A 27,389-nucleotide genomic window follows, 5' to 3' on the forward strand; every position below is an offset into this window, starting at 1 on the left:
CAAATTTTACTTTTTAAGTTCAATGACGAATAACAAACAAGAATAATTTTTTACGCGCCATAATGCCCCTCTGTTTTTTTTTTTTCAATAAACAGCTTTCTATTTGCAAGCCAGTTCGAAATTTAAATAAAACCTTGAATTAGTTACCTTTTTGGACAGATATGAGTTTACATAGTAATTTATTTGGCCGCAAAACACGACAGATATGGATTTTCATACAACTTTTGCCGGCCGCTGCCCGCATGTATCTGGACAGTACGGCAATTTTGATTTATCTCGAAGAAGATTGTCAAAATAATGCTCACATTTCCAAGCATGTTTGAGAAAAAAGTATGTTTTTTAAGTCGCAACAACATTGTTGGAAGGTAACGAATGCAAATGGCTCGAGACCATTGATTATAGTAGTCTATGACGAGAACTATGTTCAGTAAGGAATAATGAATATAATAATAATATCTATAAGTAAATATACAAAAGCATATAAATAAATAAATAAATGAAAGGCTAAAGCGATGATGTCATTACGACGATATTCATAGTGAAGTCGACTCACCATATCGGAGAGGTTGTCGTTCTGGTCCTCGGTCTCGAGCTCGAGGCTGGAGGTGACGCTGTGGTTGGAGGCCGCCTCCGACACCGCCTCCAAGTTGTCCGACGTGTTGCCTAGAGACACCTCGTCGTGTGACACAGAGAATCTAAAAATAATAGATATAAAAAAATATATAAAAATACTAGCTTTTACCCGCGACTTAGTTCGCGTGGCCGGGATTAGTTCACTGACCGGAATAAAAAGAAGATAAAAATATATCTTACATCCCATATAGTATCATCATATCGTCATAGTCGTAGAATACTGACGGATCTGACAAAGATTACATATAAAGATCCGTCAGTATTCTACGACTATGACGATAGTAACGAAAATTAAATCACAATAATTATTATGTCATTGAAAAATTTGGAGTGCGGCATTTGAATCCACACCATGGCTACGTTAAGTGCCCTTAACTTAACAACTTAGTTACCTAGTTAATGAAACTTTTCTTCAGAAACATTTCAATCACTTATGAGAATATATATTATTTCAATTTATATTTCTATAAAAAAAAATTAATAGCACATAAAGTGTTCGGGCTTCATCGAAAGGCAACACTAAGAACCATCGGGCGGTCTCGGCTTAAGTCGGCTCTGTTCGCCACTTCCTGTCATGTCACCGACGACATCAGCTTGTTTGCCATTTTAAGTTGTATAAAAAAAAGTTACCTGGTGCGCTTCTGTACGGGCGCATGTCCGGGCGCATGGTGGTCGGCGCCGTCGGCCGCGTCCGCGCCGCCGTAGTAACATTCCAGCACCTTCGACTCCGGCACTAGTCCTGTCCCAATACATTGACACGCTCAATTAAGCTAGCGCCACATTTTTTTTATGAATAATAATGGAATGGTAACCTCGTTTGCATTATTAGTATACCCTAGCGGGGCACCTGTGAGGGATGATAGGTGAGAATGAAAAGGCAGGTCATTTAACCTCTTGTGATGAACACACCTGGAATTCAGCACGATGCTTTCCAGGAGGGACCACATGGAGGTCAACCTGACAGTGTATATTGCTAACGATGGGACTGTGGGGGGAAAGGAATTGTTAGTAATGGAGACTGAGAATCCCATTGCTAGCAATATACCCAAGCAGGTCGACTTACTCGCGGTTCTCCCTGGAAACTATCATGGTTAATTCCTGATGAATTCATCATGATGGGCCAACTGGCCTGTTTTCATTCTCATCTATCACCCTTCACTGGTGCTCCGCCAGCGTATCCCGTTAGCGCAGGTGGGGTTACCATACCATTTTCACCCATAAAAAAAAAACGATGGGACTGATAGTCCGCATTATTAATAATCCCTCCGTCCTTGCGTTAGCGCCTTAAGGCCATATGTCACACATGTTGCCGATCTTTCCGCAACGGAAGATGGACGCGAGTAACCGAACAAACGTCGTGAGGATTCCGCAGCGATACATAATCCGAGTAATCGATCATGCTCACAGTGTGACTGCCGGTAACAAATCGTCGCCGATCATCCGCGTGTCGGACAGCTAACATACTCGTATTAACGACAATCGGTAATCGGTCTAATGAAACGCATCTGAAATCACCACAACGACAGTGGTAACAGTCGCCTATAAACATGAACAGCACTATTACAATATTAAGAAAATATAAATAAACTACAAAAACTACATTTGAAATAGTTCTTTTACAGTAATATTTGTCAAAATGTTAGCTGTCACCCATATTTTGCTACAAAGCATAGAGTATATGTCTCTTAAATTTACCGATAATCTAGAAATCTCGATTTGACTATGGGTCATACTCACCAACATAATCATGTTCCTCGACATTCGCGAGCTTTATCACCAGCACCTCGTTGTGGTCCAGGCCGTCCTCTTTATCTACACTTCCGTTGACAGGCTTGTCGTCACTTGTTTGCGACAGTGCGGAGCTGGCACTCGCGCTGCGAGGCAACCGTGGTTTACCCACTTTGGCCAAGATGCCCCGTTTGGTACTGTGACCATTTTGACCGTTGTCTATGGCATTCTCTTTGTTCTCTGATGGGGATGTTTGTCTAAAAAGAAATTGTATTCACTTTTAGTAAAGAAAAAAATCATTTTTTTTTTATACAACTTAGAATGGCAAACAAGCTGACGGCCCACCTGATGGAAAGTGGTAACCGTCGCCTATAGACATGAGCAGTACCATGGACATAACAGAGTATACTGTTTCGCCCATGATACCTCCCATGTGTTGCCATTCATGAGGACTCAGGTGTTTTTCCTCTGTACCCAGTAAATTCATGCCATATTCCACCCTTCAAACCGAAACACAGCCATGCAAACATAACAGCTTCACGGCTGAAACACGAATGGGACAGAGGTACCCAAGCAATCGACTTTCGTACAAAGTCTTCCTCTGGTAAATCCAATGAATATTAAAAGATTTGCTATTTGGAATAACTGATTTAGTTAAGCAAATTTGTGTCAAAGCTTGCATGATTATAAGTTGCATTTTTTTACTAAGCCTCGAGAATTTTATGATACTGTCCCTTTTGGACATCTTCGTGAAGGGACAGTCCCTTAATTCCTTTTGAATCATAAGGCATTAAATTTACTGGGTACAGAGGAATAACACCTGAGTTTTCAGGAATAGCAACGCATGGGGGGTATCATGGGCGAAACAGTATACTCTGTTATGTCCATGCTAGTGCTCATGTCTATAGGCGGCGGTTACCACTTTCCATCAGGTGGGCCGTCAGCTTTTTTGCCATTCTAAGTTGTATAAAAAAAAAAAAAAAAAAAAAATTCTGTGTACCAAACTCACAAGAAACCTTTAAATTGATAAAATGTTATGTCAAGATAGAGTATTATATAATTTTTGATAAACAACATTTTCCTCTCACAAGTAGTGGTGATGTAGCTAAGTGGCAAATGAATTTATGATAAATATATTTGTTAGAGCTCGCATAGGAAAGAACAAGACACTGGATGTTGCTGTCTCGTTCTATCTCACGGATGTAGTAACAACAACGCATCTACAGATTCATATGTGCAGAGAGCTCGTACCTGTAGTCGGCGAGGTTCGGCATCTTGCGCAGCAGATCGTGCAAGCGGCTGCGGTAGTTGGGTTCTAAGGTCTGCAGCAGCGCCGCCAGCCGCGCCACGCATGCCTCCGACACTGATCCCTGGCCCTCGTACGCAGAGCTAAAATGTTAAGAAACCGTGATAATGCTGTAACACTGTGAGTTTAGCGTTGCAAAATGGACACCATCTAAATGTCGTGGGGGGGGGGGGGGATTGTTAATTAGGAAACCATTGTATTCAATTTCAGGAGTTTAAATCACGATGGGCTAACTGACCTGCCATTTAATTTTCACCTGTCAACCGTCACTGGCGCTATGCCAATATATACCGTTAGCGCGTGCGGGTTTAGCGTTTCATCGTTATTCGTATATATCGTTAAAAAAAAAAACATGTAGATTCATGAGACAAAAATAAATCATTTTTACTAACAGAGGGAGACTTTGTACAAAAGTCGATTGCTTGGGTACCTCTGTCCCATTCGTGTTTCAACCGTGAAGCAGTTGTGTTTGCATGGCTGTGTTTCGATTTGAAGGGTGGGATATGATGTGAATTTACAGGGTACAGAGGAATTAAAACTTAGGACCACAGTAATGGCAACGCATGGGGGGTATCATGGGCGAAACAGTATACTCTGTTATGTCCATGGTACTGCTCATGTCTACAGGCGACGGTTACCACTGTCCATCAGGTGGGCCGTCAGCTTGTTTGCCATTCTAAGTTGTATAAAAAAAAATGTTATTTATGAACACTTATTAGAAGACTTGAAATAAAAATCATTCATCTTACTTTTCACTCATACATCTATCTTTCTCGCTCACTCAGATGGGCCATATTTTTTAATTATACAAAAAGTTTGGTTACACTTAGTTGTGTACCAAGTTACAAAATATTAGATACCTGAGAGCGGCTGCTTCGGCGACCAGAGCAGAGTTGTTGGGCTGCTCTTCAGCTGTTAGGCTCGGCGTGTTGTTGTTCAATTTCGAAGATATGCGCTTCAAGAATGTTATCTGTAGACGCAATGTTTATTAATAAATAAATATATATATGTATATATATATGTTCAGAACTGCAAAATTTTATGAGATTATCAGACATAAACATTTATAATTTGTTATGGTTATGAGGGAGACAACAACGTAAGAGCATAATTATATTTTGGTTAAAATATTTCTTCAATATTAATATTAGCCTTTAACTGTTTACTTCTGAATATTGCGTTGTCGCTGGCCGTGCGAGAATAGTAGGTGGGGCGAGGAGGTGAGGGGCGCAGGAGAAACTTTATAAACGCGCGGACAGCAAATTACCAAATAGGCCGTCCATTTTAAAATCTTAGAGTACAATAGTGCAGTATTTTTACACAAGTAATTTGACAATTTGTTGACAAAAAATTGAGCCTATTTAGAGACTCAAGGCTCTATTTATATAATTTACGTACCAGCCTTACTAAAACGTGTTGACCAATTTAAAAGGTGAATAAACAAATATTGTACCCGTGCGAAGTTGGGGCGGGTGGCTACTATATATATAGTGTATACAGGAGGTGAAATACCACGAAGGGGGCAGAAAGCCCCGGACGAGTTTCCCACGGGGAAGTGTAGGGGAGTGTGAGAGATGACAAGCGAGCTATACTAACGAGTGCGTGCGCGTCGTGCGCGGTGTAGAGCGCGGCGTGCGTGCGCAGCGCGGCGTCGGTGCGCAGCGCGGGCCCCGCGGGCCCCGCGGGCCCCGGAGTGTGAGAGATGACAAGCGAGCTATACTAACGAGTGCGTGCGCGTCGTGCGCGGTGTAGAGCGCGGCGTGCGTGCGCAGCGCGGCGTCGGTGCGCAGCGCGGGCCCCGCGGGCCCCGGAGTGTGAGAGATGACAAGCGAGCTATACTAACGAGTGCGTGCGCGTCGTGCGCGGTGTAGAGCGCGGCGTGCGTGCGCAGCGCGGCGTCGGTGCGGAGCGCGGGCCCCTCGGGCCCCGCGGGCCCCGGAGTGTGAGAGATGACAAGCGAGCTATACTAACGAGTGCGTGCGCGTCGTGCGCGGTGTAGAGCGCGGCGTGCGTGCGCGGAGTGTGAGAGAGCGCGGCGTGCGCGGTGCGCAGCGCGCGCGTGCGCAGCGCGGCGGGCCCCGCGGGCCCCGGAGTGTGAGAGATGACAAGCGAGCTATACTAACGAGTGCGTGCGCGTCGTGCGCGGTGTAGAGCGCGGCGTGCGTGCGCAGCGCGGCGTCGGTGCGCAGCGCGGGCCCCGCGGGCCCCGGAGTGTGAGAGATGACAAGCGAGCTATACTAACGAGTGCGTGCGCGTCGTGCGCGGTGTAGAGCGCGGCGTGCGTGCGCAGCGCGGCGTCGGTGCGCAGCGCGGGCCCCGCGGGCCCCGCGGGCCCCGGAGTGTGAGAGATGACAAGCGAGCTATACTAACGAGTGCGTGCGCGTCGTGCGCGGTGTAGAGCGCGGCGTGAGAGATGCGCAGCGCGCGCGTCGGTAGAGCGCGGCGCGTGCGCAGCGCGGCGTCGGTGCGCAGCGCGGGCCCCGCGGGCCCCGGAGTGTGAGAGATGACAAGCGAGCTATACTAACGAGTGCGTGCGCGTCGTGCGCGGTGGCGAGCGCGGCGTGCGTGCGCGGAGTGTGAGAGAGCGCGGCGTCGGTGCGCAGAGCGCGGCGCGGCGCAGCGCGGCGTCGGTGCGGCCCCGCGGGCCCCGGAGTGTGAGAGATGACAAGCGAGCTATACTAACGAGTGCGTGCGCGTCGTGCGCGGTGTAGAGCGCGGCGTGCGTGCGCAGCGCGGCGTCGGTGCGCAGCGCGGGCCCCGCGGGCCCCGGCGCGGCGGGCGCGCCGCCGCCGCCCGGCGCGGGCCCCGCCGGTGCCGCGGGCCCCGCCGCCGGCGCGAACGCCTCCGTCGCCACTGCCTCGATCAGCGTCCACACGCACGTGCGCTCGAACTTTGAGTACAAGTCACGTACTTTTGGCTCCACCTGTTACGAGTGCACACAATAACATAAATATTACTACTCCTACAATAACATTTTTTTTTTTTAATATAAGATCAAACATTTAAAGAAAAGTTGTTAAATTAATATAATTATTCTTCTTATGCTTTGTATTTTTTGTTTCGTGTTTAGTGATACAGGCAACTGTGATATTGAGAATAAATGACAAAGCACTATTTTTTTATAAACACACTAATTCACTACAGATGTTTCATTCATACACATAAATTTAAAATATCTTAATTATAAATGTAATTGTCTACAAATAAATTCCCAAACTAAAAGGATTTTGCAAAGTCTACAAAAAATAATGGCTGATTCAACAACCACAAAACAATAAAAAAACATCAAAATCAGTTCAGAATTCAATATAGTAACACAGAGAAAAAATTACCAGATATTGAGAGAAAAAATCTTTTGAAAATTGCTTGTAAACCGATTTGAACATAAATATAGATATAGCAAAATAAGTTCTTCTAATTTTATTAAAATTATAAATATGAAATTTAGTAATTATGGATAGATGGATGTTTATAACTCTTTCATGTAAAAACTACTGAATGGATTTAAATTAAATTCAGTACATAGGTAGAGTGAACTTTTTTTAATAGACGGTAATGGAATGGAAAGCTCACCTGATTCATGGTGAGAGGATGAATAAATGATAACTTTGTTTGCTCAAATACAGGTTAATTACATTAGAAGTATTTAATGTTTAAGAAAAGACTGCATTCAACCATCTGACGTGCAAATATTTTATTTGGAATTTGCTCCTACAATTTTGCATTAAAATAGTCTTCTAAAAACATTTCTCAATAAGTCAATTGTAAAGTTTTTCATTATATTTTTTGTCTGTTAGATCTCTGTAATCTGTGGGTAATTTATTATATATTTTTAATAATTTTTAATATCAGTTCATATTTAACTGTGACACTGTATACACACCTCCTGATACCTGGAGAGGCAGAGCATCTGCAGGATCTGCGCGACCTGCATGAGGTTGAAGCGCGCCACGTACGACACGGGCACGTCGACCAGGCCGTGCGTGTCCGGGTTCACGATCGCCGGGCAGATGTAGTGAGTCAGCACTAGGTCCGTGCAGATCGCGTGAAGCTCGTGCTCGTTTACGCTGCCAACGATCACAATCTATTATTCTTCTAAAACAGGGGTTCCCAAACTTATTTTATCTACTGCCCACTTTGAGAATAAATTATTTTTTAGCGCCCCCATTTTTACACCTACTTAAAAACCACTATTACTTCAAGACCAACAAATCACCCCCTAAGCCTCTACACAACGCCCCCATTTTTTTTTGGGTCTCTTATCGTCTCCTTTTAGGGCCTGCAGCGCCCACAAGGGGGCGTTATCGTCCACTTTGGGAAAGGCTGTTCTAGAATTTCGTGCGTGCCTGATGAATTACATTATTTTATTAATTTATATATAGTACTAGTTCACAAATAACAGTACTCCTTTTTAGAAAAAAAAAAGACAATATGGCAAACCATTGATTTGTTAGTTTGTCAGACAACGTTATACCCAATATTCATGCTATCTTACATAACAAATATTTATCTTCCTCAATATTACTCTATCAAATTTAGTATTTTGAAATTCCTGGATGTAGAACCGGTATAATTTCGAAATGCATTTTCAAAACTATTTTTAATTAGTTATTGAAATTAGAAATTTATACATAATATGTAGGGAAAAATAAATATATTGGAGACGATTCTGTGCCACCATCCTTTAAAGTTATCTCTAAAATTTCAATTTGACATCAAAACGAACTAAAGTTCTAATAAATCTATTATATAATACTTAAATCTATTCTATCGATTCCAATGACACGATTTCGACAATTGGCAGACTGAATCTCTTTAGTAATTTTCATGAAAAATTAATATTTATTATTGAGTTTCATCATCATCATATCAGCCCTTAGCTGTCCACTGCTGAACATAAACCTCCCCCTTAGGGGGTTTTGCCAGCAGTTGTCACGCTGGGCGGGCGGGTTGGCAACCGCAATTAGGCTTTAAAGACGTTTTAAGAGAGACGCTACTGCCTATCCCTCGCCCTCCCTCAGTCGATTCTTACAACACCCACGGGAAAGAGAGGGAAGGCCTATTCTATGTCGGGATGACACGGCCACTAAAAATTATTAAGTTTAACACAGTAAACCCTTACGTAGAATGCTGATTAAGCAAATGCACAATCTGCTGCACTATCCACGCGATGCTGGCCGGAAAGATGGACCAGTGTTCGCGCATCGTGTGTATGAACTTGCTGGCAAGGTTGTACAACGATTGCACCGTCCACTTGCGGTAGCGCGCCAATTTCGCCGAGTACTCTGCGCTGTTTGGCTGCCCAAACTTCTTTAGTCTGTCCGTTGCTGAGAATCTGTAAGAATGAACACAAAAAGTTTTCATTCATGAATGGTATGGTAAAATGAGCTGATGGGGAGGGGGGGGGGCGGAATTATTAGTAACGACGACTACCAGTCCCATTGCTAGCAATAATTCTGTCAGATCACCTCCACGTGGAGGGATCACATTGGTTCTTTGTAAAGGTGGAGGATTTTTTTTTTATACAACTTAGAATGGCAAACAAGCTGACGGCCCACCTGATGGAAAGTGGTAACCGTCGCCTATACACATGAGCAGTACTATGGACATAACAGAGTATACTGTTTCACCCATGATACCCCCCATGCGTTGCCATTCCTGAGGACCCAGATGTTATTCCACTGTACCCAGTAAATTCACGCCATATCCCACCCTTCAAACCGAAACACAGCAATTTATTACAAAAAATAAAATCTTTCGTCTTTGTAATATAAATATTGATTGCTGGTTTGAGTCAAGCATTAAAGGCATGGCACCTGCTGCAATCATGCAGTGAAAACTGTTGTTGTATCAACTTTTAACTGTCCATTGCGGAACATAGCCTCCATTTTAAAATGGGTTTTGCTAGTAGTTGGCACGCTTGGTAGGCGTGTTATTCTGCATATATTACCCATGCCTAATTATAATTATAATATTAATAGAGTAATATTACCTATATTAGGAATATCAATAAAATTAATCCTAAAAATTAAAAGCCAATGCGCCTCACCTCTCCATGGCCTTATCCGGGTCGATGTCAAGGAAGAACTCGTCTTCCTGGAGCGCGGCCATGACGGGCTCGTGTAGCGCCGCCATGAGGAACTGCCGCGCCGGCGTGTGCCCGTCGCGGAACACCGCGTACAGCATCGCCAGTGCGCACTTACCCGTACGGAATAACCTGAGGGAAGTATGATCATGTTTAAACCTAAGAACAAGAAATTACATAGGAGTGATAAAATTGTCAATTCATAGCAGGCTAGTGTATAAAAAATGTTATACGGTCGTATAACCCTACCAAATTGGGGGGAAAGGGATTGTTAGTAATGGAGTTTGACAGACCCATTGCTAGCAATATGCCTTATTAGATCGACCTCCACGTGGTTCCCCCTGGAAACCATCATGAACAATTCTTGTTGAATTCGTCACGATGGGCTAACTGACCTACTTCATGACCTCACCTATAATCCTTCACTGGTGCCCCGCCGGTGTATACCGATAGCGCGGGTGGGGTTACCATTCCATTATAATCCATTAAAAAAAAATCCTGCCAAATTCAGATACAAGCTGCTTGCATACTTTCTACATAAACTGTGTCAAATATATAATCTAAGAATGTAAAATTTGTCATTGACAAATAACTGACATATCAATAATCTTCTACACACTAATCTGCTATGAATTGAGAAAAATGACAACTGATGGTGTATCTTTCGTCGTCTTTTTACTAATTATATTTGCATATAAAGAAAGGAGACAATCATATGATTTACAGTTTTTATTTTATTATTCCTCTATGTAATTCCTTGTTCTTAGGTTTAAATATCAATTCGACAGAGTCCATCATGCTTGCGCATGTTACGTGCACTTATTTCGCTCGTTCGAAGTTTAAATTTTTTCGTCAATTTATAATATGAATTTCAGGTAAAGTTAATGTACTCTAGTTATATCTACACGTCTTAATAGGATATATTATACTACGGTGCAATATCGTATGATTTTTTTAACTTCATCTTCAGAACTTTTATTTATTAGATGCTGAAGGCAACTTTACAACAAAACATTTAACAAGATCAATACAGACTATATTTGTTGTAACAAGTTACAAAGCCTTATAAGTGTATACAGCATGATTTTTTTTAATGATTGATAATGGAATGGCAACCCCACCTGCACTAACGGTACACGCCGGCGGGGCAATAGTGAGGGATGACAGATGAGAACGAAAAAGCAGATAAGTTAGTCCATCGTGATAAATACACTTGGAATTAACCACAAAGGTTTCCAGGGGGAACCGCGAAGGTGATCCGACAGAATGTATTGCCAGCAAAAGAGCTACTAATCGTTATTATTTACAATTTCCCTTTTCCTCTCACCAGTGGATAAACATAGGGTTGCCATTCTATTTTAAAACTATAAATAGTTCGAACAGCTAGAGGTAAAAAGAGAAATCCGAAAATGGGCGTGATAAGGGATATGGATGGTAATGTTATCACGGAACAAAAGGAAGTCTTAGATCATTGGAAGAGATATTTTGAAAGTTTATTTGAACGTGGAAGTGAAAGAAAGAATGTTTAAAATGAAATAATGGACGAAGAAGTTGACAGTGAAAGTGATATAAGTATGGATGAGGTAATGAATGCAATGAAGATTATGAAATTTGGTAAAACAGCGGGATTCGATAGAATATCTGCCGAAATGCTTAAAGAAGGTGGAGAAATCGTTGTAAACCTGCTGTGTCTGTTGTTCAATAAATGTTGGCGGTCCGGTTGTGTTCCAGGTGACTGGGGCAAAGCTGTTATTGTGCCACTATATAAAGGCAGCGGGTCACAGCAGGAGTGCAAAAATTTCCGCGGAATAAGCCTTCTTAGTGTTGTAGGCAAATTGTATGCTAGGATTTTGATTAAAACGGAAAGTAAAATTTGGGATGTGCAAGCAGGGTTTCGAAAGGGTATGGGATGTACGGATCAAGTCTTTTCCTTAAGGTGCATAATAGAGAAAACCTTAGCTCAACATCAGAAGGTTTTCTGCGCCTTCATTGACCTTGAAAAGGCTTATGATAGAGTGGAGAGGAATGAACTGTGGTCAACACTGGCAATGTATGGGGTGAGCAGCCATTTGATACAGGCATTCAAATCTTTATATAAGGACTCAAATGCCTGTGTGAGAATAAATGGAGTCTATACAGACTGGTTCGGCATTGAACGCGGTGTTAGACAGGGCTGTGTAGCGTCTCCTTGGCTGTTCAACCTATTTATGGACAGTTGCTTGACCGATTTGAAAGGATCTAATTGTGGATTCAGGATGAATGAGTCTCTGTATAAGACTTTTTTATACGCCGACGACCAAGTACTTTTTGCATCGTCTGAGTATGAATTACAACAACAATAATGAATGAAGCGTATGCAAGAAAAGGTATGAAAATAAATGCGAAGAAGACGAAGGTAATGGTTTTTGAGAGGAATGAAAGTTTAACGGCATGCCAGATTATGATAGGAGATGAAAAAGTGGAGCAAGTGAGTGAGTTTCTATATTTAGGTTCTTTGTTTACGAGGGATGGGAAGTGTGACAGAGATATTGAGAGGAGAGTAAAAGCGGGAAACAGTGTTAACGGTGCACTGCTCTCGATTATGTCAAGTAAAAATGTATCGAGCAAAGCTCGCCTTGCTATAATTCAAGGAGTACTGACACCAACACTCATGTATGGAAGCGAATCGTGGGTATGGCAGAAGAAGCATGAAAGTAAGATAAATGCTGTACAGATGAGAGCTTTGAGAAGTATGTGTGGTATTACTTTAAAAGATAGAGTAAGAAACAGTGTGATTAGAGAGAAGTGTGGACTGAAAGACGATGTAGTGACAAAAATCGAAAAAGGAATGTTGCGTTGGTTTGGTCATTTGGAGAGGATGGATGAAAGAAGAATTACGAAAGAGATTTATCGAGCAAGAATGAATGGAGATGTCGGTAGGGGCCGCCCTAGACGGACGTATGTCGACCAAATAGGCGACGTGCTGAAGAAGGGCCAAATTAAAAGTACCCGTAACCGACGAGCGTGTATGACAAGATTGATGAATGTGGAAGAAGCGAAAGAGGTTTGTTTGAATCGAAGCATTTGGCGTTTCATTGTTTCTGTCTACCCTAATGGGAGACAGGCGTGACAGATATGTATGTATGTATGTAAAAAACCTTACTTGCGAGGATCGGGGCATGGCGCCATCTGATGTTTGATCAGGGAGCGTATGACAGCCAGCAGCCGGTTCCTGTCGGCCGTTGACCGACAGCTGCCGTACAGGCCCGCCACCAACGACGCCGGCATATTTGGAGGGATGTGGTCCTCGCCGAGGAGCAGGCATAACGCCACCAGGTGCGGGGAGTCGCGCAACCATCCTAGTAGCTCGCCCAAAGCATTCGCCTCCTGTTATTATAACAGAAATGTATGTTTTATGACCGAATATGAGTACTTGATACTTGCTGTGTGGTCCTGGCATAGAATGGACCACCTCTTCCTTTGCCGTGGGGGGAAGGGATTGTTAGTAATGTGGACTACCAATCTCATTATTAGCAATATATGCGATCAGGTCAGGACCTCCATGAAAGTCCCTCCTAGAAACTATCGTGCTGAATTCTTGGTGTATTCATCATGATGGGCTAACTGACCTGTCTTTCCATCCTCACCTAGCATCCCTCACTGGTGTCCTGCCAACGTATACCGCTAGCGCAGGTGGGGTTACCATTTCATTATCATGCATTAAAAAAGAAACCTTCCTTTGCTGTGGGCGTCATAAAAGACGACTAAGGGGTAAGGGACGGGCAGCAGCATTCTTCTTAGAACATCATCAAAGCCTAACTGCGATTGTCAATCGATTTGCCAATTATGGCAACTACTAGCAAAATTCCCCAATAAATAGAGGCCTATGTTGCTGAACATTATTTTACCAGAGGGAGCATGAGGGGTATCATGGGTAAAACAGTATAATCTGTCCACGGTACTGCTCATGTCTATAGGCGACGGTTACCAGTTTCCATCAGAGGGGCCATCAGCTTGTTTGCCATTGTAAATTGTATATAAAAAAAAACATTAATGGCTGATATGATGATGACTTGATCCCTGTAGATCAGTGCTAGTTTTTTTTTTAGGTTAAACAAACAAAACCGAGTATCAAAGGCTAGATATCTAAACGCTTTCATAAACGATCCATACATATTCACATCAGTTCCAGAGGTTAACTCATGAATTGGCAAATATTTATTTTAGTAATGAACAATTTGTTACAAGGCAACATTATACTTATATTAATATGTACAATATATCCTGTATTTGTCAACTGACAAAACAGTGAATCATTTACTAAACAAAATAAAAGAACAATTATTGAAGTAATGTTGTGATATATTTGGAGATAATAATTAGGTATGTTTAATAATGCTCTTTCTGTAAATATCTCTTAAAATGTACCTTAACAATATACAAATGCCTTATAGACTACACAGATCTAACAATTACATTGTTTTATCAATTTTTTTTACATACAATAAGTAACAAAATTGCCATGTAGTGTCCAGACTTAGCATGAGCCACTCCTTCCATTCCAATGGAAGTCATAAGAGACGACTAAGAGAATTTAACGGTCAAGAGAATGGCAACAGCTTCCCTCTTAAAATATCCCTAAAAGACTAACTGTGGTTGGAAACCTGCTTGCCAAGCATGGCAACTAATGACAGACCCCGCTTATGGGGAAGGCCTATGTTCAGCAGTGGACATTCAACAGCTAATATGATGACAATAAAGTAAAAAATATATCTTAAGTCATTAAAATTTAAGCATAATATAAACAAATTATATATAAGCAAGAGTCGCTCATCACAACATCATGAGAACGCCAATCATAACGCAGGAGAAATTTACATGACCTTTCAGGTTTCAAACTGTAACTTACTTGCAAAACAACCTTCAGTGCATCACATCAAATTTATATTCAATACAACGCTTCAAAAGTATTTATTTTTATTTACCCTAATTAAACCGCTTCAAATACTAGGTGTATTTATTCATCATCATCATCATCATCACATCATCCGTTCATCATCAAAACGCAAACGCACATCATTAACATAATTTTTGGGTAACATAATTGTTGCATTATATAATTTTGTTTTATGATATTTTTTTTACACTGTCTAGAATAGTAATATAATAATGGTACAGTAGAGAGTCCATTATCTAGACTTCAGTTATACAAATTCCTAATTATCAAATTGCTAACAGTGAGTAATGTTTAAGCAAATGAAATCAACAAATTATGTTATTGTAGTTTTGAATACACACCTATAATTATGTATTATTCCTAGAAAGATAACTATAATATTATTTAAGAAAGGGATTGTTAGTAATGGAGACTGAGAATCCCATTGCTAGCAATATATCCAACCAGGTTGACCTCCTCTTGGTTCTCTCTGGAAACTATCATGGTTAATTCCTGATGAATCCATCATGATGGGCTAACTGGCCTGTTTTCATTCTCATCTATCACCCTTCACTGGTGCTCTGCCAGTGTATTCCGTTAGCGCAGGCGGGGTTACCATACCATGTTCACCCATCAAAAAAAATTTAAGAGATTACTATATTCTAGAAACATAAGTTGTCTCTTTATAGTTAATATTTTTTTTCTCCATCATGTTATCTACAATTGGCTCCTTTACAACAGCCACAAACAGTATCTTGGGTGAAATTTAACATTTTAAAGAGTAGTCCAGTGGTAGCTCTCTTAAATCGACTGTGTGGGGGGGAAAAGATTGTTAGTAAAGGGGTCTAATGAACCCATTGCTAGCAATAAACCTTATTAAGTCGACCTCCACACGGTTCCCCCTGAAAACCATTATAGTTAATTCTAGTGGAATTCATCACAATGGGCTAACTGGCCTTCATCCTTACCTATCATCACTCACTGGTGTCCCGCCAGCGTATACCAATTTAGCTGGTGGGGTTACCATTACATTAAAAAAAAATTGACTGTATAGCTCTTGAAGCTCTAGTATGCTAGGTCCAGGTTCAATACAAGCTATCATCTCAGTTTTGTAGATTAGTTGGTGTGAGTTGTTCTCCAGTTAAGTCACTTATTTGTATAGTTTATAAGGACCTATTTATATTTCATACTGTTCATCCTTATCTCTTCCTTGACAGTGATGTCATTGAATATAATTAATAAATGCAAACATTCAATTATCCAAATGCCTTATGATAATAGATTGGTTGAGTCTTTGTTCTAATCACTAATTTTACTGCCGATGTTTGGAAATTTCATGTATGCCTTAATAAAACTATGACAGCCAGTTTGACATAGACAAACTAACCATGAGTAAAATGGTGTATTTTGAGACCTATGGTGTTTTTCACGTCTATAGGTTATCATCATCCATCAAGTGGATTTCTATAAAACAAAATATTTTTATACATACCTAGTTATCAAAAAGATTTTTATTCTAATTATTTATTTATTTTATGCAGTGTTATTTTGATAAAAAGATATGATTAACATATTATGAAAATTAATTTAAGACATTACTGGACATTAGTATAGATATTTAAAAATAGTTTAAAATTAGGATTATCATTCAGAATTTGAAGCCTCAAAATTGCCACTATATATAATTTCAAGTCATTTTCAGTATTGCATCAATTAACATATAATTTATTTTAATAAGATGATACTTTCACTCTTACATAAGGAAATTATTACAAAATTACATAATGATACTGATTCTCTAAATACCTTCATCATAACATGGTTTTATTATAAACATATTACATATTTTTAAAAATTGAATATTAAACATTAAATTAATAACATGTACATAGAACAACTACAACCCTAATAATGAAGTATAAATAGTGGCAATATCATAATGATGACTATTTGCATTCCACAATAGAAAAAGTATTAGTAAGTAAAAACATTGTTTGTTTGTTTGTGTTAATTAGAAAAGAATAACTTTAACAGAACTTTCACATTAGTATACAATTTTTAATTTAGTTGTAATATATTAAGACTCTATATGCATTGTACTCTGGTTGTGGGTAATTCCTAATAATTGCATATTATATATCTCAAAAGAAAAATGTTTTAATAAAAACAATAGTTAATTGTTAGTGGACGAAAGAAAAATAACTTTATCTTAGACATGTAATATAAAGCCTTTTTTTATAGTATATGGATTGCTGGAACTAAGTGTTAGTTTGAAAATAATTACTATTGTAGTAATTATTTTGTTTTGGTTATATATATGTCTAGTTTTGGCAATGAAAAAATAACACTCACCTTGTATTTCAAAACTTTATAGACATCAATGAAAGTGGTTCTTTCCAGAAAGCTGGCTCTCTGGCATGCAGCTATGGAGTCACTTTCACACCTCGAAGTTATGAGGTTTGTTAAGTTCTGGCGCTGCTGAGAACATATCCACGAAGTTTGCAGTAATTCCAGAGCTTTCTTTTCCACTTCCTCATTAAGACTTTGCAACAGCTGCCGTTCAGAATTGATGAATATCTTCTCTCTTCGTAGTTGATTTGCCAGTTCGGCAATATTTAAGCATCCCTCTGAGGTTGTCTGCATCATCCTCTCTTACTACTGTACAATCATTAGGATGAAAACAAATACACCCACTGTTTTAGTGTTTTTAAGTTTTCACGTCATTATTAACATTTTAATTTCCCACTGTTATATATGAACAACATATGGCAGTGATAAAAATACAATTTTTGTAGTAAACATTAAACAATTAGGAAATAATGGGAAATATTAATAAATAAAATTTTTGGTCATTTTTTTCGACTAAAAATATGGGACAAAACGAGAGTGAGTGAAAAGGAAGAAAACTTGATTTATCTATGAACTAGTGTTGCTACTTATTTTGACAATCGAGATTGTCGACAAAATATTGTTTAAATACGAATGCTGTTTTTATCTATTATCTATCTATGATTTAAATAATTAACTCCGTTGATTTTGGGTAATTTAAAATAAATGTTTTAGAATATTATAAATTACTAATGTTTGAACAAAATTAATAAAGAGCCTGCAGACGATCATGGCGTTATGTTGACAGTAGAATGGTTTAATGAATGATTGAATAAATAATAATTAATTGAATGAATGAAAATGTTTGTCGAAAAAAATCCTTGAGTTGATAGGTGTTCTTTTTCATATTTTTTGTTTAATTTGGGTGTTTATTTTGTAACAAATAATAAATGAATTCATAGGGGTTTTATACATAAAAATACAATGTCAAAAAGTACGATTGAAGGAAAATTAAGAGGTTTGGAACAACGCCTTGAAAATGAAAAACGTATTCGCGAGGGTGGCTATCACGGCCAAGCTGGAATTGCGGGATCTAGACATGGAAACAATCGAAGACCAAGGCCTCGTGAGTATTTTCCTATGCAGTATTATGACCTTATACTCCCTACAGAGAATACGCTTTCATTATCTTTCACCTCTTTCACCCATTATATCTCTTTACAAAATCATTTTTCAGATTATTTACGTATTTTAATGAACAGTGAAATTTTCTACATTATTTTTATTTTATTAGAATGCTGTACATATATTTAAGTTATCAGGAAATACGACTTAGGTATTCTTGTGATTGTATCAAATTTTTGTGAGAAAGTAATGTTTATTCAGTAATCAGTTGGACATCAAGTTACGTTAATTGCTGACACTGCATTAGTATACCTGATATTTATTTATAGTTTAATTACTGGTCCTGCACATTTTGTAAATAAAATTTTTTACTGAACATATTTGGGTGTGTTTTTGTTATTTATAAATAAAAAATCTTCTCTGCCAATGTCAATATAGCAGTCAGACTCAAGAAAGCCATTGCTATTTATATATATTGCAAGTCTAAAGCTGTTTTTCTAAAATATTGACATAAACATTAAATTAGAGACAATTATTAGTAGTTAAAAGATGAAAGATTGACTATTACCATGACAATGTCTATATAAATAGAAGATATCAATTAAATGAAAGTGGTTCTCCTAATTTCGAATACTATGTATGTATGTAATAAACTCCTTTTTATATTTGTAATATTATTATCTTCATAATTCTTTAATTAATAACTTTATTATTAATAATCAGCTTAATAATGTTTTTATAACTGCTGTTTATAGAAAAGCTCAAAAAAAGATCAAATGTAAAATAGAGTATTTATTATTTTTTATTTAAGTAAATTTAATTATAAGCATAGTTGAATAGTCATTTTTAATTATTCTAAATAAATAAATGATGCTACCACTCACTAGTTGTTGTCTGTAGGTTTGTTTATATGGATTTTTGCCCTTAAATTTTTTTCCTAGTAAATATTTACATTAAAAAATGAACCTATGTTTTAAACTTCAGCTTTGTATACTTAGTAGTTTGTTTTGTGTGTTGATAGTCAGTTAGGACAAACAACTTTATAAGTATAGATTTTGCTGTATGTACTATATACACTTTTTTATTTTGATCGAAGTTATTTATACACTCATATATCACAGAGAGATTACTATGTCAGTATCTGAAAGCAAAAACAAGCTGTATTTATTCCAAATAAAAGCTAGAAAACTGATGATTAACAAATTGCTTAGAAAAAAATATTTTTCACCAAATATTTCACAAATTTTTTTTACCATATTCAAAACTAATAACTAGACCTTATTCATTTTATGCGATTTCCTATTGATGTTATAACTGTAATGTATGAATTTGTATAAGTAGTTTTAATGGTTGTCACTCAGTCTTATTTTATTAGCTGAATAAATTTAAATAAAATTATCTTAGAATAACATTTTTTTTTTATACAACTTAGAATGGCAAACTGACGGCCCACCTGATGGAAAGTGGTAACCTCACCTATAGACATGAGCAGTACCATGGACATAACAGAGTATACTGTTTCGCCCATGATACTTCCCATTCCTGAGGACTCAGGTGATATTCCTCAGTACCCAGTAAATTCACGCCATATCCCACCCTTCAAACCGAAACACAGCCATGCAAACACAACTGCTTCAGGGTAGAAACATGAATGGGAACGAACATAAGAATAACTTTCTTTTTACTTGTGGAAAATCTTCACCAAGACCTTCCCAATTGCTGGAGGGAGGGCAGAAGGTGTGTCTTTAGAATTTTTATCCCCTATAAACCACACAATATGCCTTGTGTTGTATTGTTGGATCCAGTGTAAACATGATCACAAAATACCTAGTTTTTAGGCTCACAGGTCTGACTATAAATAATACTGTGTTTTAGTCATTGTTTATAGATCTTGATTAGGACATAGTTTTTTTTAATGGGTGATAATGGAATGGTAACCCCACCCGCGCTATCGGTATACACCAATTAGGACATAGTCTTATCATCATTCACAGACTATGATGAAGAACAGATTTTCAATCTATCCCAATTTTTAGTTCAAGGCATATCTGTCTCACTCTTGTGTTTACTGCTAAAAAATTATGCTTGTATTGCATACATTGCAATAAAACTGCTCCTTTTACTGTACTATACTAATTAAAAACCCCTTTTTACAATTCATGTAATATTGGTGCAATAAAGTGTTAAATAAATTAATTAATAGATTTGCAGGCATAACACCTTAGTCCTCATAATATAACAATGTATGAATAAAGCCAAAGGGTTGTCACACTGTGTACTACGATATTCATAGTACTGTTCAAGCCTGTAAACATTGGTAGTGATCAACTTCATGCTGTAAGCAGTTGTATAAAAACTACTATTTTCAACACCACTTATTAGTGTCCCATTGAATGTATATCCAGCAAACATAATTCAAATTACATTATCATAACGGAAACGAAATCTCAACTATGTAAACATGTCATGAGAGTTGCAAATTATGTATTCAAATAAATTACAATTTCTAAGAAGTCAGACAATAGCATGATCTGGCATCCTGCCACGGCTGTAAATCGATAAATTACTTTCTTCACTCATGAAAATTGTATTTTTCTTTTGTAATTTTCTATGAAATGTTTGTCCCATGTATATATTGATTGGGTACATTTGTAGCGTCGTGTATTGAACTGGCCGGTTCCCGTGGCTTCGCGTGCGTAAATATTATTTAGATAGTGTAACATTATGTTAGTAAAAGAATTTTTAGAATCGGTTTAATAGTTCCATAGTATGTAGAAAGTATTAGAGCCTTTTTTTTATTTCAAATCGTTTGATCGTTTAAGCTGTGTTTCGGTTTGAAGGGTGGGATATGGCGTGAATTTACAGAGTACAGAGAAATAACATCTGAGTCCTCAGGAATGGCAACGCATGGGGGGTATCATGGGCGAAACAGTATACTCTGTTACGTCCATGGTACTGCTCATGTCTATAGGCGACGGTTAACACTTTCCATCAGGTGGACCGTCAGCTTGTTTGCCATTCTAAGTTGTATAAAAAAAAATCTTGCTTCATAGTAAGTAATGATAAGACCTAAAATAATGCACTCCTGTCTAGAAAATCTATTTACTACTTTGAATACTTATTTTATTTTATCGTTAAAAGTTTCGTGAGCACACATTATATTTTATTGTAATAATTATCGGTTTAATTTACGTGTAATTAGATCGAAAAAGCTCGACCAGTTTTCCGAAACTTCCGAAACGAATTGATTCCGATCAATTCGTGATCTTTAGTCATAAGTCATGAGCGCGACTGTAACGCGAGTGTTAGACAAATAAAATGCAGTCAGCATTTGATTTGTCTACGATAATAGAAGCAGAAAAAAATATCTGTCAAATATGCTACAAAGAGAACTCTGTACTACATGCCAGCAAGCCAAGTAGTGTACAGGTTGAAGGGTAAAATATGACAGTGTATTTACTGAGATTTTACTTTTAAGTTAAATATTTTAATGGAAATTTAAGTAGTATATGCACACTTGATAGAAAATGGTAAGTCACCCATAGACATGAACAGCACCATGGACGTCACTGAATAAAAATAATTAGTATTATAAAATAATTAATAAAAAAAAATATATATATATATATATATATATATATATATATATATATATATATATAAATATAATTAATATTAATAATATTAGTAATGACATGCAATCATCATCATCATCTCAGCCATTATTTGTCCACTGTTGGACATAGGCCGCCCCCATAGATTATCATAAAGAACGGTCCTGAGCCACTTGCATCCACTGACTCCCTGCAAAGCATTTGAGGTCGTCACTCCGTCTAGTAGAGAGTAGTCCTACACTGCGTTTGCCCATACGGGGTCACCACTCAAGAACCTTTCTTATATGCAAAAATTATATGAGTTCATAATTATTTGTATTCTCGAACTCATTACTTCAAAAATAATATTTATTATTTTAAAAAAAAGTTAAATTAAAAAGTAATGTCTACTTTTTTTTTTATTTTGTTTCAGCTAATGCATTCTCATTTAACAGAGAGATGCCCGCGTTCCCGCCGAGGTCACCGCAGGCCACAGATACAGAATATAGGATGAGAGAAGTTTATAAGGTTTATATCATATAATTATATAGTTCTAATAAATATATAGATGCCGCAAATTCGTTATTTGCTTGTCCATTTACGCTCATTTAGATATGTTGACACGTTTGTTACAGCTAAATTACGGCTGGGGAGATCGTACTTAAAATTGAATCAACAGTAGGACTGAACGTTTGCCAGATGCTCTCCCCTTTATACCAATAATTTTCATAGCTGAAAAGCCATGGTTTGGACTGAATCAATCTTGGAATCCCCCAACTAATAACTAGTCCTTCATGCGGTTCCCTTTAGAAACCTTCTGGGTAATTCTTTAGAATATCGTCACTATGAGCCTGTTTTATCCGCACCTATCATCTCTTACTGCTTCCCCGCCAGCGTATACCGATAGAGCAGGCAAAGTTACCATTCCATTATCACACGTTATGAAAAAAATACTAACTAGTCTATAGGCAATAGTCTACACTGAGGGGAGAAAGAAACTGAAAAGAGATTAATAATAATGACGTTGTCATTGCTAGCAATATATAGGTTATATTGCTGACAATGGGCATTGTTTTTTTTTTATACAACTTAGAATGGCAAACAAGCTGACCACCCACCTATTAGAAAGTGGAAACCGTCGCCTATAAACATGAGCGGTACCATGGACATAACAGAGTATACTGTTTCGCCCATGATACCCCCCATGCGTTGCCATTCCTGTGGACTCTGATGTTATTCCTCTGTACCTTGTCGACTTCCTCACGGTTCCCCCTGGTTCGGAAAGGGCAAACTGACCTGCTTTCATCTCACCTATCATTTCTCATTGGTGCCACGTCATTGTATACCAATGTCGCAGGTATGGTCACCATTTCATTTTCACCCATTAATAAAAATTACACTATACAGTTATTGTCAGATAAATTAATATGTTCTAATCCAGGAGTTCCACAAACTTATTTTATCTACTGCCCACTTTGAGAATAAATTATTTTTAGCGACCCCATTTTTCACCTACTTAAAAACCACTATTACTTCAAATTAAATTAATCAATTATTGTGAGCTATTTTAGCGGAGATTAAACATTAATTCTAAACGGGCCTCTACACAACGCCTCCATTTTTTTTTCTGGGTCTCTTACCCTTTAGGCCTGCAACGCCCACAAGAGGGCGTTATCGCCAACTTTGGGAAAGACTGTTCTAACCTTACTTATACAATAAAATTATAACTGGGCGATTGTTTTTTTTTTTACAGGTTAGTGGGAAACTGAACGTAGACGGCCTAGAGTACCGTTCAAATGTGAACGACCTACAGCTGCTGGGGGAACTCGGCAGCGGCACCTGTGGACACGTCGTCAAGATGCTGCACAAGCCGTCCGGCGCTGTCATCGCTGTCAAAGTGAGTATATACATTTGTAGTGCAGGCTTTAATTGAAATCGGTAGCCTTAACAAAACTAAGACCAACTTTGTCCTTGGAATTTACTCATATTGATATTTTTTGAATGAAAAATTCGAAAAAAGAACAAAAAATCAATAATTTTGTGTATTAAAAGACACATATAACTGTTAAATTAGTATCATTGCCATCATATCAGCTGTTAGCAGTCCACTGCTGAATATAGGCCTCCACTTATTGGGGGGGGGGAGGGCTTGCATTTAATGGCATTTTGAATGAATGAGTATACTTTATTTGCATTAAACAATGTAGGAAATAAGTAAGACAATTTACAAATTTAACGATACAATTGTATAAGTACAGCAAGGCGGTCTTATTGCTGAGAGTTATTTCAAGACAACCTTATGGTGATGTTTAAAGAGGGACGCCTTGACCATTTAGTTCCCTTACTCGCCTTATACGACACCCACGGGAAAGGAAGAGGTAGACTATGTCTATGAAGAGGTATTCTATGTCGTTATCACACGGTGAAATGAAATTAGTATGGGACTTAGTTTTTTTTTAATGGGTGATAATGAAATGGTAACCCCACCCCCGCTATCGGTATACAACAGCGGGGCACCAGTGAAGGATGATAGGTGAGGATGAAGCAATTCAGTTAATCCATTGTAACGATTTCAACAAGAATTGTTCACGATGGTTTCCAGGGGGAACCACGCGGATGTCGACCTAACAGGGCATATTGCCAGCAATAGGGCTGTCAAACTCCGTTGCTAACAATCCCTTTTTCCCCTGGGACTTAGTATTAGCACAATATAAGTAATAGTACTAAAATACAGTATGGACACTTCCTGCCGCCCGTTGCGATCTGACGTCACGCCCTCTCAAACACGCGACAGGTACTATAATGGATGTCTCTAGTCTACATCACAATAGTCACCGATGTCAGAGAAGGATAGAGAAAAATTTAAGACTTTCCACACGTTAAAAATAAAATATTAGTAATCAGATTAGTCTTTCAAAAAAGCGTTCACGCTCACTTTTTTTACTTTATCCGAGCAGTAAGTGCTTTATATTATTCTCAATTTCGTGTATAATATAGTATATATCATATATGTGTAAGTATATTTGTTATTCATATATATTTATTCGTAAATATATATAAAATTTTAGTATGTATGTATATCAATAATTAGTAGTACCGCATTCGAGTATTCTGACACTTCCCTATGGTTGATTGGGAGAGAATGCTTTTAGCATTAAGTCCGCCATGTACACACATTTGTACTAATGAATAAATAAATAATACCTGGACATTATATTAGTTGTGTTTGACTTGGGAAAACGTAACGAAATGAAGGTTACCGGAATTCCGGAATGCCTTATCTCACTAGAATCATATCTATCTACTACTGGATTTACGGAGAGAACAAAATATGTACTAAATACATTTAGGCGTATTAGTTTTATATGTTGTGTTGTGAAGCTGTTTTGTGCAATCTCAAAAGCTACAAAAGCACCTCGGAAATGGTATGGTAATATACGAAACATTCAAAGGATTGTTTGAAGAATGGATGGAAATCAGGTTCTTTTTTTTAACACAGTCTAAAATATTTTGGAAGCTGGTACATTCCGGAATTTTGAGTTACAAACAACAAACAGTTGTATTAAATAAAATTAGACATTCAACTTTCAAGGTCATCGCTCTGTGATAAATTATTCATGTTAATAACAAAATAAACCACAAATTTACATACAAATACGAAAATTCAAAGATCAACAGCCTCTGACACAAATAGCGTTAGGTTTTGCACATAATTTGCGTCATGTCAACAAGATCGAAACGAAATAATACGTGTGTTAAACCACTTTTCAAGGTTGGATTTAAAGAACTGCGCCATTTTATATTTTATTATAGGTACATGAAGTCATTATAATAAAATTGTAATTATATACAATCCTTTTTTAAACTTTATTTTTGGTAAAGTCCTTTTTTTTTTTTATTGGATGATAATGGAGTAGTAACCTCGCCTGCGCTAATGGGATGAGGATGAAAACAGGCCAGTTAGCCCATCATGATAAATTCATCAGGAATTAATCATGATAGTTTCCAGGGGGAACCGCGAGGAGGTCGACCTGGTTGGATATATTGCTAGCAATAGGATTCTCAGTCTCCATTACTAACAATCCCTTTTCCCCCCTGGTAAAGTCCTTGCCTTACCTTTAGTCACTTACCATCAGGTGAGCCGCATACTCGTTTGCCCCTGTGTTGTAAAAAAAAACTAACTGAAATTGAAAAATGTGCTATGGTGGCCGTGTGGTCCCGGCGTAGAATTGACCACCGAAAAAGGAAATTTTTCGTGGGTGTCGTAAGAGTCGACTAAGGGTACTTAATGATAGAGGGATGATCAAAAGCGTCCTTCTGAAAACATCTCTAAAAACCTAACTGCAGTTGCCAACCCGTATGTTAAGCGTGGCGACTCTCCTTATGGGGAAGGCTTATGTTCAGCAGTGGACAGTTAATGCCTGAAAGGACGGTGATTGAAAAATGGCGAATTGTCTTTGAAATTTGGCAAATAAATGCCACGTTGTCACAGTTTAGTAAGCAAAAGTTTTGGATGTTTATAAAACGAAGTCAACATATTTTTTTCATCGCATAATAAAATTTCTGTTTAGACAAAGGTTGACTGGGAGAGAATGCTATACAGTATGAAGTCCGCCTTTTGTACCAGACATTTTTTTTTGTAATGTGGTCAATAAAGAATAAATAAATAAAAAAAAAAATCCTTGTTCCATAGACGAAGTCATAGGTAAAAACTTTCAAAGTAATAATTTGGATTTCTGTTCGAACAGCAAATGCGCCGGTCCGGCAACTCGGAGGAGACTAAGCGTATCCTGATGGATCTGGACGTGGTGGTGCGCTCGCACGACTGCCCGTACATCGTGCGCTGCCTCGGCTGCTTCGTCACCGACGCCGACGTCTGGATCTGCATGGAGCTCATGGAGACGTGCTTCGACAAATTGCTCAAGCGGCTCGCCGCGCCCATACCGGAGGCTATACTAGGGAAAGTCACAGTTGCTGTAAGTTTTTTTTTTGTATTCTTTCTATCTCCGTGGTACTACTTACTACATAATCTGAGAGTTGAGTGTACCACGTTAGTCCATTTTTTGGTGTTTTTCGACTTTACTTAAAAAAAAAATTACTTTTAGCATCTCCTCTCATTATAAGTATTCTTTTATACTAATGAACAATTTCTCCCAGTGGATTTCCTTAAAGTAATTTCCCACTAACTGTAGACTATGAACTCATGCAAGTACGTATTGTTCACAGACTGTGAACGCGCTGTCGTACCTGAAAGATACACACGGTGTCATCCACCGAGATGTGAAGCCGAGCAACATACTGCTAGACGCGCGCGGCAATGTGAAGCTTTGCGACTTCGGCATCAGTGGCCGCCTCGTCGATTCCAAGGCCAAGACGCGGAGTGCAGGCTGCGCCGCGTATATGGCAGTGAGTATCTTGTCGATTTCTCTAATATTCGTTTATTGAGTTTATAAATTACAAATTATACTAGTTATAAAGATTAACAATATGTGCACAAACAAAAAGAATAATATTAACAAAACTTAATTATACAAATGTAAGATAAATAGGCAACGGTAGGCGGTCTTATCGCTAAACAGCAATTTCTTTCAGGCGCCTTGTAAAGTGAGGACCCTGTATGCCTAAAAAGATTCTACACCTATGCTATCTAATGGATGATAATGGAATAGTAACTCC

General features: G+C 38.4%; 2 protein-coding genes across 3 annotated transcripts in view; one reads left to right on the forward strand and one right to left on the reverse strand.

Annotated features, from left to right (window-relative positions):
• Positions 1-17,555, reverse strand: part of LOC113513095 (GTPase-activating protein and VPS9 domain-containing protein 1) — a 45,573-nt gene extending 28,018 nt beyond the window's left edge. Inside the window, exons 1-11 of the mRNA XM_052902831.1 lie at positions 17,020-17,555; positions 12,895-13,118; positions 9,717-9,884; positions 8,790-9,002; positions 7,551-7,734; positions 6,351-6,590; positions 4,528-4,637; positions 3,613-3,750; positions 2,371-2,618; positions 1,264-1,372; positions 554-695 (exon numbers count right to left, since the gene is read on the reverse strand). Of these exons, the coding sequence (XP_052758791.1) occupies positions 554-695; positions 1,264-1,372; positions 2,371-2,618; positions 3,613-3,750; positions 4,528-4,637; positions 6,351-6,590; positions 7,551-7,734; positions 8,790-9,002; positions 9,717-9,884; positions 12,895-13,118; positions 17,020-17,313 (2,070 nt within the window). The 5' untranslated portion in view covers positions 17,314-17,555. The remainder of the gene's footprint in view (positions 1-553; positions 696-1,263; positions 1,373-2,370; positions 2,619-3,612; positions 3,751-4,527; positions 4,638-6,350; positions 6,591-7,550; positions 7,735-8,789; positions 9,003-9,716; positions 9,885-12,894; positions 13,119-17,019) is intronic.
• A 283-nt stretch (positions 17,556-17,838) lies between these two features.
• The window catches only part of LOC113522689 (dual specificity mitogen-activated protein kinase kinase 7), a 37,249-nt gene continuing 27,698 nt past the window's right edge, over positions 17,839-27,389 (forward strand). For both annotated transcript variants that reach the window (XM_052902897.1, XM_052902899.1), the window contains exons 1-5: positions 17,839-18,121; positions 22,147-22,241; positions 23,467-23,610; positions 26,462-26,689; positions 26,940-27,119. In XM_052902897.1, coding sequence (XP_052758857.1) covers positions 17,980-18,121; positions 22,147-22,241; positions 23,467-23,610; positions 26,462-26,689; positions 26,940-27,119 — 789 coding nt within the window. In that variant the 5' untranslated portion in view covers positions 17,839-17,979. The remainder of the gene's footprint in view (positions 18,122-22,146; positions 22,242-23,466; positions 23,611-26,461; positions 26,690-26,939; positions 27,120-27,389) is intronic.

This window comes from Galleria mellonella, unplaced genomic scaffold, assembly GCF_026898425.1.
Source record: "Galleria mellonella isolate WM207_F2 unplaced genomic scaffold, CSIRO_AGI_GalMel_v1 utg962, whole genome shotgun sequence".
In the NCBI taxonomy this organism is placed as follows: Eukaryota; Metazoa; Arthropoda; class Insecta; order Lepidoptera; family Pyralidae; genus Galleria; species Galleria mellonella.